This window comes from Aegilops tauschii, chromosome 4, assembly GCF_002575655.3.
Source record: "Aegilops tauschii subsp. strangulata cultivar AL8/78 chromosome 4, Aet v6.0, whole genome shotgun sequence".
NCBI lineage: Eukaryota > Viridiplantae > Streptophyta > Magnoliopsida > Poales > Poaceae > Aegilops > Aegilops tauschii.
In genome coordinates, this window is record NC_053038.3 from 517,487,070 (window position 1) to 517,500,271 (window position 13,202).

General features: G+C 46.5%; 2 protein-coding genes and 1 pseudogene across 2 annotated transcripts; all 3 read right to left on the reverse strand.

Annotated features, from left to right (window-relative positions):
- Positions 1-1,313: 1,313 nt before the first annotated feature.
- Positions 1,314-1,748, reverse strand: LOC109754790 (putative flavin-containing monooxygenase FMO GS-OX-like 11). The gene has a single exon (XM_020313689.4). It carries the CDS (start codon positions 1,746-1,748, stop codon positions 1,314-1,316), a length of 435 nt encoding a protein of 144 aa, XP_020169278.1.
- A 355-nt stretch (positions 1,749-2,103) lies between these two features.
- Positions 2,104-7,226, reverse strand: LOC109754823 (flavin-containing monooxygenase FMO GS-OX-like 6; annotated as a pseudogene).
- Positions 7,227-9,411: 2,185 nt separating this feature from the next.
- On the reverse strand, positions 9,412-12,443 carry LOC109754803 (flavin-containing monooxygenase FMO GS-OX-like 4). The gene is made up of 7 exons (XM_020313701.4): positions 11,774-12,443; positions 11,615-11,685; positions 11,104-11,253; positions 10,466-10,548; positions 10,216-10,351; positions 9,942-10,121; positions 9,412-9,797 (listed from the first exon to the last, which is right to left on the reverse strand). Exons 1-7 carry the CDS (start codon positions 12,423-12,425, stop codon positions 9,618-9,620), a joined length of 1,452 nt encoding a protein of 483 aa, XP_020169290.2. The 5' UTR covers positions 12,426-12,443; the 3' UTR covers positions 9,412-9,617.
- Positions 12,444-13,202: the final 759 nt, after the last annotated feature.

Consider the following 13,202-nt stretch of genomic DNA (forward strand, 5'->3'; position numbering starts at 1 on the left):
CCCTTGCATCAACAATGACCCGGCGGAGATCATCATCGGGCACATCGTCTGGTTCCTCTGGATCTTCAGCTTCCTCTTGATCTTCAGCTTCCCCCGTTGCAGCATCACCGTATTCAGGGGGCACATAGTTGTCATCGTCCTCCTCTTCTTCAATGTCTTCCATCATAACCCCTATTTCTTCGTGCTTCGTCCAATCATTATAGTGTGGCATGAAACCCTTATAAAGCAGGTGGGTGTGAAGGATTTTCTTGTCAGAGTAAGACCTCGTATTCCCACAATTAGGGCATGGACAACACATAAAACCATTCTGCTTGTTTGCCTCAGCCACTTCGAGAAAATTATGCACGCCCTTAATGTACTCAGAGGTGTGTCTGTCACCGTACATCCATTGCCGGTTCATCTGCGTGCATTATATATAATTATGTGTGTCAAAAGTAAGAAAATTAGACAAGTATCTATCTAAAGTAAGATTTTTTTTCTTTCAGAAAGAAGATAAGAACAAGAGGCTCACCACGGTGGTGCCGGCGACGAGATCGGCGCGGGCGATCGACGGCGGTGAAGACGAGGACGGGGCATGACGGACCGCTAAATCTAGACAAATCTCGGAAAAAATGGAGCTCGGAGGTCGAGCTTCGAGAGGAGAAAGCTTAACTAGTGTGGAGTCGGGCATTTCATCGAACACCTCATGTGCATAGGAGGTGAGCTAGAGCACCCAATGCCCCCCCCTCGCCGGCCAGCAAAATAGAGCACTGTGGAGTGCCCTGCTCGCCGGCGATGGGGTATATATAGGCAACTCATTTGTCCCGGTTCGTGGCTGGAACCGGGACTAAAGGCCATCCTTCTGTCCCGGTTCCTGCCACGAACCGGGACCAATGGTTGTGGGCCAGGAGCGAGGCCCATTGGTCGCGGTTCGTAACAAGAACCGGGACAAATGGGCCCAGACGAACCGGGACCAATGCCCACGAGGCCCCGGCCGGCCCCCTGGGCTCACGAACCGGGACAAATGCCTCCATTGATCCCGGTTCGTGGCAGAACCGGGACTAATGGGCTGGCCAGGCCCGAACGAAAGCCCCTTTTTCTACTAGTGTACATCGCACTCCTTCCAATTCGCATGAAAAACGTCGCACATGAGCTATTGACCCTTCCTAAATATAAGTTTTTGAGAGATTTCACTATGGACAATATACGGAGCAAAATAAGTGAATCTACACTAAAATGCATCTATATACATTTGTATGTGGTTCATAGTGAAATCTCTACGAAGACTTACATTTAGGAACGAAGGAAGTAGGAGAAAAAAAGTTAACGTGAACTCAGCACGTTTCTGTTGAGAGACGATCAGCATGCAAATATCCATCATGCATATGACCGTCCTTATGTGGATCAAGGAAATAAAGCAAAAAATCAAGTGTAGATACACTGAGGTTAATATCAACACGGAGCACCTCCTGGTGCCCGGGGAACCTGCGCGGATCACTGGAGCTGGAGCCCTCATCGGCGAGGAAGGGGAAGTCGAGGAAGCCCATGCACTCGTGAGGCAGGTTGGTGCGGAGGGACGCGTGGAGGCTCCCGTGGACGCCGCCGGCGCCGAGCGGGTCCGCCGAGGCGGCCTCGTCGTAGAGCCAGGTGCCGCCCACGGCCACGGCGCGCTCGAAGACGACGGCCGCGTGGCCCTCCCGCCGCAGCTCGCGCGTGGCCACCAGGCCGGCCGCCCCCTCGCCGATCACGGCGACGCGCGACGATGGCATCGAAGGAGGAAGGACGAGCGAAGTATACTGTTCTCGTCGTGGCGTGACTTGTTTTCTCCATGTGGAGTAGTTGAGCGAGCCGCCTCTTTTTTGCAGAGTTAGTGTCTAACTCGCCGTTTTATTATTACAACTACTCCCTACCAAAACGTCATATATTTATGAATGGAAGAAGTACAAAAAGCCTAACTGTCTCAAATGATGATGATCAAACGGACATGAAATATTTTCTGCAAAACTCCCGTCATATGTGCAATAATCAGGCCTTCTGTAGTGCCGATAAAAATACGGAAAACCGAAAACTGTGGAGGATTTCGCACTGATCCCCCCTTTCCACTGTTGCACGAATCTCTGCATAAGGCAACTGCCACGTCAAATTTTGAACTAGGTTGATATAAGACAAAAGGCAGCGAACATTTCACTTCTTGAAAACAAATCTCACCACCGCATTGGCTAGCGGTGTGGTCGTCCACGTGGGAGACCTGGGTTTGAATCTCATGGCCTCGTTTTTTCTACTTCCTTTTAGGTACATGGCATTTTTTCTATAAAAGTTAACATGGAAGTTTTATTGTTTTTGAAGTATGTCACATGACATGTTTATATTAAGATATGACATTTTCTATATTCTAAATAGATGACAGTTTTGTATGAACAGATGATTTTTTATTATTAAAAGACGACATTTTTTAATCAAGAGATGCATCTTTTCTTAATTAAGAGATGACATAAATTATTAAGAGATGTCATTTCTTATTTAAAGATATGGCAGTTTTGTATTAAAAGATGGCATTTTTATTAATAAGAGATGGAATTTTTTATTTTTTAAGAGATATCATTTTTTAATTAATAAATGGCATTTTAATTTATTAAGAGATGACATGTTTTATCTAAGGAGGTGGCATTTTTTACTTTAAGATGGTGGCATTTTTATAGTAAGAGATGACATTTTTGTTATTAAGAGATGCCTTCTTTTAGGTACATGGCATTTTTTTTCTAATATCATGGCATTTTTTACTCTTTTTTCACAAGAAAAATATGTATTTTTTCGTCCATAGCATTTAAAATTAAAATAAAACAGTATATTGGGCCTATGGCCTATGGCAGTTCGCCGCACCCTCCCCTGGCGAATAATCTAGGGGAGGGGGTCGGGGGGCAATCCCATTCATCCCCCTCTAATCGATATACTATCAGTCATAACAATTGATATCAGAGCAAGTTCTCCTTGTCTCTGCTTATTAAATGTCTAACCACCTTGGAGTTATGAGTATGTCGCTTGTAGGACATCACAGGCACTCTGAGAGATTACCTATATTCAATGAGAATGACTATCGCTTCTGGAGACAGAAGATGATAATCCGATTGAAGGCTATTAGTACTTAGATGTGGCAGATTGTCAAAAATGGATATACGCTTGATTCACCCGAATCTTACTCGCCCACTTATGAAAGAAACATTTAGTTGGATGCACAGGTAAAAGATATCATCTGTGACAACATCTCCAAAAATGTTTTCGTTTGATTCAGACGACTTGACACTGTGAAGCAAATCTGGGATGGCATCGAAGATGTTCACAAAGAAAACAAGTCACGAAATGATGCTCACATTAATATGCCTGGAGCTATTTTCACTCAGTTTCGAAGCCTCCCAAAAGAAAGTGTCAAGGAACTCACTGGTCGTCTCAGCAACATTGTTGAGAGCCTGCGTCAAAAGGGTGTTGAAGATATTACTGATCATGATGTGGTTGAAAAACTACTTCAGTCTGTTGACGATTCCTTCGACTCCATAATTGCAACCATAAAGGAGAGATAACTGACTATGACAATCTTCAAATAATTGAAGTTATGAAATTGCTGAACATTCATGAAGAAGATTTGGAAAAGGAAGGAGGTCAAGATGATTCTTCCTCGAAATAAGGAGACGTCCTATCAGACTATGGTAGCTCGAATGAAGAATAATACGAGAATCAATGCCATCACGAGAGATCTAGAGGTTCTCAGAGAACGCCTCAATGCCCTCAGACGTCATAATTTGTGCTTAACAAGTTCTTCCGAAGATGATGCACCATATTTATTAAGACGATTACCTCCACTTGATATCTCCTACTTCAAATGCAAAAGCTTCAGTCACTACACTATTGATTGTCCAACATGTCAAATGGATGTCAAACCAAGTAGAAGATGGAAATCTCTCAATTGTACAGGATTTAGGCGAGTAAGTCGTCATACTAAGCTGACGAAGAAGAATGGCAACCCCAACACATCCTCTTCACTAAGACTAGTCACTGACTCCAATTCGCACGTCGTGATAGAATCAAACTTGAAGAGAATGTCCAAACTGGCTAGTGTTTACGCTGGAATGACAATGGACTCTGAAGATGAACTATCTGAGTCAGAATCCGATGTTGAGGAATTCCTAAATAGAACAGAACGAGGCCCTAAGATGACTACCGAAGGATATATGAAAGTTCCAGAATTATTCAGAACCTCCCAAAATTATTCTAGGGACACCATTGGCTATTCCCATGGCAAGGCCCAACTGGGGGCACCCACATGGGCCCTAGGGGCCCAATATTACGGTGCCTCCCTTAGCCTTGCACTACTAGGGAAAACGTTATACACAGAATTTTAGCAGTAGCGCTTGTTAAAAAAGCACGCTACTGCTAGACAGCAGTAGCGCGTGCAAAATAAGCGCGCTGCAGATGCACATATATCAGTAGTGCGTCCCAACCCCCTGCTGCTACGGGTTAGCTGTAGCGCCTTATTAGCAGCGCCTACCCCCGCGCTACTAATGTACCTAGATCCCGCGCTGCTGCTAGGCTTTTCCCTAGTAGTGTTGGTGGGCAAACCACTAGTTGGTGCCCTGGCATTTGGGAAGGGGGTGCACCACTTGGAGGCTGCCCTAGACGGGGCGCCCCCTTGGGGATGCTACCCATCTCCAAGTTGGGCCCCTTCCTAGCCTATTATAAATAGAGGGAGAGAAGGAAGCCCCAAGCACACAAGATCTCCGTACTCATGGCTCCACCTCTCCCTCTCCCGCATTCTCCACCGTAGTTGCTCCTCACCCCTCCTTCTACTCTCACATCATTAAGCTCTGGACGGCGAAGCGCTACCGGATCACTGTTGTCGTATGCGTGCAATCCATAGAGGGGTCATGCGTTCGATTCTTGTTCGAGGGAACTGTTCGTCGGATGGTTCGAGGAACTTCAAGAGCGATCTTCACCAACTCTTATTCCATTGCATCTCGAAGGTGGTAATGATTAGATCTAACCTTGTATGCATTTTCATAATGATCATGTGAACATGATCTATAGGACGACAATTTTTGTTTTCTACTACGTGTCCCAACAGTGGCATCATCAACAATCTATGAGTTGGGCAGGTTATAGGATCTAGACCACATGTGTTGTGTGGGTATTACACAAAAGTGTTCCGTAGTAGATTAGATTTATTGCTAAAAAATTGTGTAGTAGACTAGATATATTGCTTAATAAAATTTGTGCGGGTAGAAGATAAGATCTATTGTTAGTAGATGCAATCTTTTAATTGATGTTTTTTCTTGCCTCACTTGAAATTGCGTCTTTTCTGTTCTTGCCGGCATGGTGGGATTTTGCTACAAAGTTCTAACTATTGGCGATTCTGGCTATCAACAATGTTTTGTCTCATTTCTTTGGGTTGCACCTTAATCATGAAAGTTGAATTTTTGCAAATGAAAGGGCATGTAGATTTGATCTATATTGGGGGCATGCGTATGGCAAAGTTTATTTGGTTTTGTAAATATAATATATTTAAATATAAATTTGGTAAAAAATTACAAAGTATAACTTAAGAAAAGTAATAATATGTGAGTTATATTGAGACAGAGCGAGTAGTACTCAACCCTCACGATGATTGAAAATATTTATCTGCAGCTGACTAACAAATTTGTAGAGGCCTTCTAATCAATCGTTTCCCATTATAGCTACACAATCTTTTGATATTTTTATTTATTTATTTTTCAGTCATGACTTATGTTGGATACCTATTGAATTTTTATAAGGTTACAAACAGTAATTAGAACAATTAGAATAATATGCAATGTGTGGAAGATAACACATGGTTCTCTACTTAGTTTGTTATTTTATTTTCGAGGCAACTTTAGTTTGCAACCAATCAATCATTTATTTGCGTTCAAACACTTTTCAACTTTTGCATAATTTGAGGAGATTGTGGATAATAGGTTTCTAGTTACCACTTCTGCTCTTAATACGCTGTCATTCGTGGCCACTACATATACTAACTATGAGAGTGGGAGAGCGTGTAGGGAGGGGGTAGAATGGAGACCTTGCCATTTTAGCCGAAACATATGTTCAGTGAGATTTAATTAATTCTCATCCTAGTGGGAATTAGAAAAACCGATATATACAAGATTGTAAAGATCAATTGCAAAGGGCAGAGTGCTTTACCACCGGATGAAACGACAGGTTGTCACAGCGGGCAGTCTCACACGTGGAATCAGCTGAAGGTAGCGAGCGATTGGCAACATGGACCTCTCTGGCGACCCCAGCAATTTCCCTCGAATGCTCCGGTATCCTACTACCACCACAACCTAATTAAGTCACCAATATTAGTAGCCATGTGAATTGAAGGTGGTCGATGATGAGTTGATGACAATGGCGCACCTGCCCGTGAAATGGGTCTGGGACACGGTAGCTGTGGCTGTGCATCTGCTTCCCTGGCCAGCCATCTATGCCTGCAACAAGTGATCATTGAGCTCAGCTCACCCTGTCTCCATGACCATGCCAAATAACCACACACCCAACTAACTACGCCCTCTGTTTCTAAATATAAGACGTTTTGGCAATTTAATTGGATGGTCAAATACCGGCGATGTCGGCCAGGCGGGGCTCGGTGAAGTGGCCGTTGCAGACAACCACGGCGTCGAACACCTCCTCCTCTACCTCGTTACCCACGCTGGCGAGCTTTGTCGAGCAGTACGAGACACTCCATCCCGCCGCGCCCGCGCCATCAACCCTGCGGCGGACGCTGACCACCTCCGTCTGTAGCCGGACCAGCCCATGGAGATCGAACCGCCGCGCGAACGCTTCGAGGTACCGGAGCACCTCCCCGTGCCCCGGGAACCTGCGCGGGTCGCCCTCCGTGCCAGCAACGAAGGGGAAATCGAGAAAGCCCATGCACTCGCGGGAGCTGTTGACGCGGAGGGAGGCGTAGACGCTGGAGTGGGCGCGGCCGGCGCCGAGCGGGTCAGCGCCAGGTGCCGCCGATGGCCGCGGCGCGCTCTAAGACGACCGGAACGTGGCCTTGGCGCCGCAGCTCACGCGCCGCCACCAGGCCGGCCGCTCCTGCGCCTATCACGGCGACACGGCGCGATGACATCGGAGGAGGACGAGCTAGCATCGAGGAAAGTCTCCAAGCTAGTTTCTCATCGTTGCGTGTGCTATTTTCTTTGTGTGGAGCAGTTGCTCGGGCTGGCCATTTTTCTGGTCGTGAATCAGTTTTTTTGTACTCGTCGCTGTCGGAACGCAGCCGCCTCACATGACTATAACCAAAGCGTCAAAAACTACTCAATCCCGCACAGCTCCCCCTCTAGCTGCTGGTCCCTGTGGTGGGCTCGGCGCTTGGTCCTCTCTGGCACCCTCCGGCCCGTCGGTGCCCGCACCAGGCTACGCGCCATGGCGGACCAAGCGAGGTCGCCGGGACCGCGAGCGCCCCACCTCGCCACGGACGGATGGCCCTCGCACGCTCCCTTCTTCTAGGCCGCCCCCAACTCGCGCATGCCGACACGGTTCATTGGCTGCTGCTACAACTATGCGGAGGATGACCACATTTCCCGCGAGTGCACAAACCCCACTAAGTGTGTCCGTTGCAACGGCGTCGGGCACATCTCCAGGCACGGATGGCAGCAACGGCCTCCTGTTCATCGGCAGCCCACCGGGGGAGGGGGGGAGGGTATCCGTTCACTAGGAACAGCTCGCCCCAGTGACATATTCGGTCGTTGGACCTCCCTCCCTGGCGATCGATCACCAGATATTGGTGTCCTAAAAATATGTCCTGCTACGTGATTATGTAAAAAGATTCCATTTGTCTTTGCTAAATATATCTTTTAATGCTTCAGATCTGGATTAATCATTGCAAATGTACATTTTGATATTACAATCTAGTTTCAAAAACCTATGAATTAACCAAAAATGTTTCATAAATTTGTACTCCACAATGGAGCACGTTAAGCCGTGGGTGATTATATATTATCCAAGTCTTGGTGATGACTATTTCAAAAATATCATGTATTTATAAATTGTTATCTTGTATACGCTTGTCTTTTCCCAAAAAAAATAACACTATAGAATAGAACCAATCTAGGTATCCTCACATTTATTCTATGAACTAACATGCGCCCATGGTATTCGAAATTTTCAATAGCAGACTAACCCTTTCGCGGCAGTCTGCTCCAGTCACTATGACTGTAATAGAGATGCTCTAGTTATGATATTTGACTTATAAGTTTACCTTAAAACATGAAAATAACATGTTCAAAACAATAAAACAGGAAAATAAGCATCATAGAACGGTTGATGGGGGTCCATAGCTCCTGGGGCACCTGGGGCATGTGGCGTGTGCGGCGTTTTCTGCCTACGAACGACGCTTGATGACCAGGCAATGTGCTTTCCCTATTTGGTCGCGGGGAGGTTTTGCAGACAAGGATTTTCGTAACACTGAGTCTTCTGGATAATGTTTGCTTGCTAGACACATCCAACTTTTTAGTGCATGCCGAGAGCTCCAGATGTGGTCGTATGTTTAGGCTGTGATGGTGTGCTTGTCTTCAGAGTGAAGAGAGAATTCCTTTATTCAGAAAAAAAAAGAGAAATCCTTATTCTGCTCCAAAGAATATGCTTGCCTATATGGTTCTAAAAATATTATTTGAAAACGATGTGTTAATTTTAAGTATGTTTAGTTTACAACCAACGTTGACCATACCTATTTTTTAGCTTTTTTTAGCAGACCTATTTTTTAGCTGGACCGTAAGATTTGGCAATTGTTTGCTTCAATGCCCAAATTTTGGTGCTTCTGGCTCGCCCATGATGTTGCAGCCCAACTTGTGATATTGGTAAGTGTTTATTACTTAATATTGTTCGGTGTTGTAAAGCGGTTAGTACAGTAAATAACTAGCTTTATAGCAGTTAGTACAGTAAATAAAATATGTACTCCCTCCTTAAACGCATATATGACATTTTAGATCACTAAGTATTGACCTAAAACGTCTCATATTTGCTTACAGAGGAAGTACTTTTTACACACCCACTCCGTGTGTTTTGTCATATTGTAGTGGACTAAGTATTTTTAAATCGTGTTGGCTGTTGGCTCATCATGAATACTGAAAAGGAATCAAGTGTTTATGAATTTGGTTGGGTGCAAACCAAATGAAGGTCTAGCAATTTTGCTAGGTACGATAGCTGTAATCCTACTAACAATGACTTGCCAAATTCTGTTCATGATTTTGCTTTGGTGATGTCAAAATTTCGGATGGGCTATTTTTTATTTTATTTTTTGCAGGACTCAAACCAAACACAATTTGTTCCTAATGTGACATTTTTGTCAATTTGGTCTACTAACTGTGTCAGGAGTATCCCCGCAAAACAGTAGTGTTAGGAGTAAAAATATTCATAGAATCATGTACTATTTTCAAATCAAATGCTCTTTGAAGCACCAATGGTCTAGTGATAGAATATTACTCTGTCGTGGCTAGTTCACTCTTTTTAAAGCCCTTTCTTTAGATTTTAGTTATTTCTCCGCAAGTTCATCTAATCTCTTTTATCGCATGTCCCCGAAGGGACGAGAAGCCAACAGAAGCTAAACCGTAGCGGTCGATGAGGCGACATCAGAGATACTTAGATAAATCGTTGTGTGCTTGGGCCAGCAGTTGGTCGTCGTCCCACTCGTCGCGGTAGCTCTCCAGCCGGACCGACACCCTCGCTCTGGCCGCAACGTATATCACCCTCCTCCACTCTTCCATCTTGTCCAGCCCGCACTGCTCCGCCAGCCAGTCCTCATACTCAAACTGCAACATGCGAAAGCAGGTTCTGTATATAATTAAGTTTACAATATGAATCGAAAAGTATGTAAGTTTACTATATATATAAGCATCGAAAAGTATGAATGACATGTATATGTAGCGTAGGTAGTACTCCTACACTGCACTGACCGTCCATGCTTCCACTCCCAGGTTGTGTGTGAATCTTTTGGGCCATCCGCGGGCTTCCATGTCGGAGTAAAATGCCATGACATCCAGCATCATCTCCTCCGGTGACGGGAGCTCGATCCTTCCTGACAGTGCTCCCGCCACCCAGTTGCTCTGGAGCCGGAACACTGGAAAAAGGATCGACTAGAGAGACACATTGAGATCCGCATCAAACATTTAAGCTATGGGATACCTGATCCAATAGTAAGCAAATTAAGCTACTGATCGGCCGACCGACCTTGAATGGTAATCCAATGAAGGAGATGTGAGGGGCCATCTGTGGCGGGAACACGTGCTTGTAAAGCGGACCCACGCGGTTGTCGTCCACGCTCACCATACCATCCTCCTCCAGGAACGGGAACCTGTACTTGTACCTATATACATATGACCGTTTGTATAAATGCACATCCGCCAACATATGTAATCATCGACCATGTACGAGCACGATTGCATCCAGAATTAGTCTGTGATGATATATACACACTTACCCTGTGCAGTGCACGACTGAGTCCGCCTTGACCCGACTGCCATCCTGGAACACCACGCTGCCATCTTCCTCGGCACATTCGATCTGCAATAAACAGTACATCTCTAGCTTGAGGTGATGTGTGGGAATTGGATTTGACGGTGATGATGATACTACATACTCCCTCCGTCCTATAATGCACTAATGTCAAAAGACGTCTTACATTATGGAACAGAGGGAGTAGGGTTTTTTTCTTCGGAAATGGTCAGGGGAGGGGGGGAGGGTGTATTTCAAACTGTGTTAAGTTTACAGGGTGTACGTGTCACACAAAGCGTGAAGAGAGGTAATCGCCACAGACCGGCGTGACCCATAAGCACAAGCATATCAATTTTAAAACAATGTGACCAGTGATCATTGAGTAAGATCTTTGATAATGTCTCTGATTTTGGTTTGTGGGTGGACCTCTAAGTCTTGGAAGACCTTTTTGTTTCTTGCATCTCAGATTTTCCACATAGTAAGAAGCAAAATGAAGTTGTTGATTGTGTCTGACAGGATATTTAGCATCGCAATTGAGAATAATGAAGAATAATGAAGTTGCTGATTACCCGCAAAAAAATGAAGTTGCTGATGCTAAATTGTAGAGTAGTACCAAGTAATTACCATGGGATGTAGCCACAGATTGGCATGGGCAGTAGTGCTCTGCATTCCACAGGGCGCCGATCGGATAGCAACGTGGACCTCTTTGGCGACACCAGCAATGTCCCTCGAGATGTCCATCCCGCTGGGGTGGTATCCTATCACCACTACGACCTAAGCTAGCAACGAATAACATACAATTAACATGCAGTTGTTCCTCATGTGCTGCCGCTCAGTCAAAAATTCACAAGAAATTCAGGTGATGCAAGGATTATATTCCCTTTGTTTTTATTTACTCAGCATATTAGATTTGCCTTAACCCTTAAGTCAATCTTTGTCCAACTTCATAGAAAAACATTAACATTGAAATACCAAATCAATATATTAGATTCACCGTTGAGTATATCCCCACTTATTATTGTAAATGATTATATTGTCATCTAGTATAAACAAGCTAGGTAAGACTTTACAAAGTTCGATTTAATTGCTTAGTATGAAAAGTAAGATGAAAACAAAGTGAGTAGATGATACGCACTTGGCCGTGGAACTGGTCGGGCACACGGTAGCTGTGGCTGTGCAGTTGCTTCCCCGGCCAACCGTCTATGCCTGCACATCGTTCATGGATCGACCGCCATGAAAATTTTACTAGTAACTTCACTGACCACTGAGCAGTACCACGTACATGCTAGCTTACCGGCGATCTCGGCGAGACGGGGCTCGGCGAAGTGGCCGTTGCAGACGACGACGGCGTCGAACACCTCCGATTGCTCCTCCTCCTGTAGTTCCCCGCCGGCGAGCTTCCTCGAGCAGTAGGAGACCGTCCAGCCCGCCACGCCCGCGCCCGCGCCGTCGACCCTGCGGCGGACGCCGACCACCTCAGTCTCGAGCCGGACCAGCCCGAGGAGATCGAAGCGCCGCGCGAACGCCTCGAGGTACCGTAGCACCTCCTGGTGCCCGGGGAACCTGCGCGGGTCAACGGAGCCCTCATCGGCGACGAAGGGGAAGTCGAGGAAGCCCATGGACTCGCGGGGCAGGTTGGTGCGGAGGGACGCGTAGAGGCTACCGTGGACGCCCCCGGCGCCGAGCGGGTCCGCCGACGCCGCGTCGTCGTAGCGCCAGGTGCCGCCCACGCCGGCTGCGCGCTCGAAGACGACGGGGGAGTGGCCCTCGCGCCGCAGCTCCCGCGCCGCCACCAGGCCGGCCGCCCCCGCGCCGATCACGGCGACGCGCGACGATGCCATCGGAGGAGGAAAAGTCTCCAAGTCTCGGCTGGCATGCTCTCTCGTCGTCGCGTGTGTCGTCTTTTTCATGTGGAGCAGTTGATCGAGCTGGCCATTTTCCTCCATTCGCGCGTCAATCTTTAGTTTCTTTAAGACTGCCATTTGCTTCTCCTATTTTCACAGCCGCCTCTCTCTCTATACTATTTTGGACCAGCTAGACCGCTAGAGGTCAGTCGACTCAAAACAAAATTTGGGACAGTTGACTGACCACAAACTTGTTTCAGTCGTCTTCACCGTTTTTAAAGCATTGAGATCCGAGCGCGTACAGGACTACATCAGCTGCTTGGCAGGTCCATTAGCTAGGAATGTGTGTAACATGTCTGTTAGAGCATCTACAATCATGAGAGAGAAATTTGGCTCCTTATAGTCCGTTGACAATGACCGATCATCCATTATTTGTCCGTGTAGGCAGCCACCCCCTCACATATCCGCCTCCCAAATCCATACAACCCATCTACATAGATCACATTTGATCATAACAACATAGCATAGATCTAGGATAAAGTTTTGCAATCGGGCCCAAAATGTACAGGTTCATCACCACACCTAGATACAAACGATAGATAAACGGAGGGGGACGGTGCCAGACTTCACCATTTCCTCACAGGTCCCTTCCTCTTGGGGTCACTGGAGTGCCGATTGTGCTCCTTGGCGTAGGCGTCGGCCGCCGGAGGGGAGTCATTGTCGTCGTCTCTCGGCATGCCACTATCAGACGAGGAGGAGGAAGAGATGATCCCAACTAGATGTCAGGCAACGCAAGCCTGCTCCTTGGCGAGTCGGGCTGCTTTTGCCCAGGAGGCCGCCCTCGCGGGGCGCTTGGACTCCTCGATGTTGAGCAGGAGC

What these genes read in the sequence shown, in the direction of transcription:
- LOC109754790 (XM_020313689.4), bottom strand. Translation starts at nt 1,748, where the DNA reads ATGCCATCGTCGCGCGTCGCCGTGATCGGCGAGGGGGCGGCCGGCCTG.
- LOC109754803 (XM_020313701.4), bottom strand. Translation starts at nt 12,425, where the DNA reads ATGGAGGAAAATGGCCAGCTCGATCAACTGCTCCACATGAAAAAGACG. An exon ending in CCGACCAGTTCCACGGCCAA is followed by an intron (nt 11,254 to 11,614) that starts GTGCGTATCATC and finishes TTGCTAGCTTAG; the next exon opens with GTCGTAGTGGTGATAGGATA. An exon ending in ATCTGTGGCTACATCCCATG is followed by an intron (nt 10,549 to 11,103) that starts GTAATTACTTGG and finishes TGTTTATTGCAG; the next exon opens with ATCGAATGTGCCGAGGAAGA.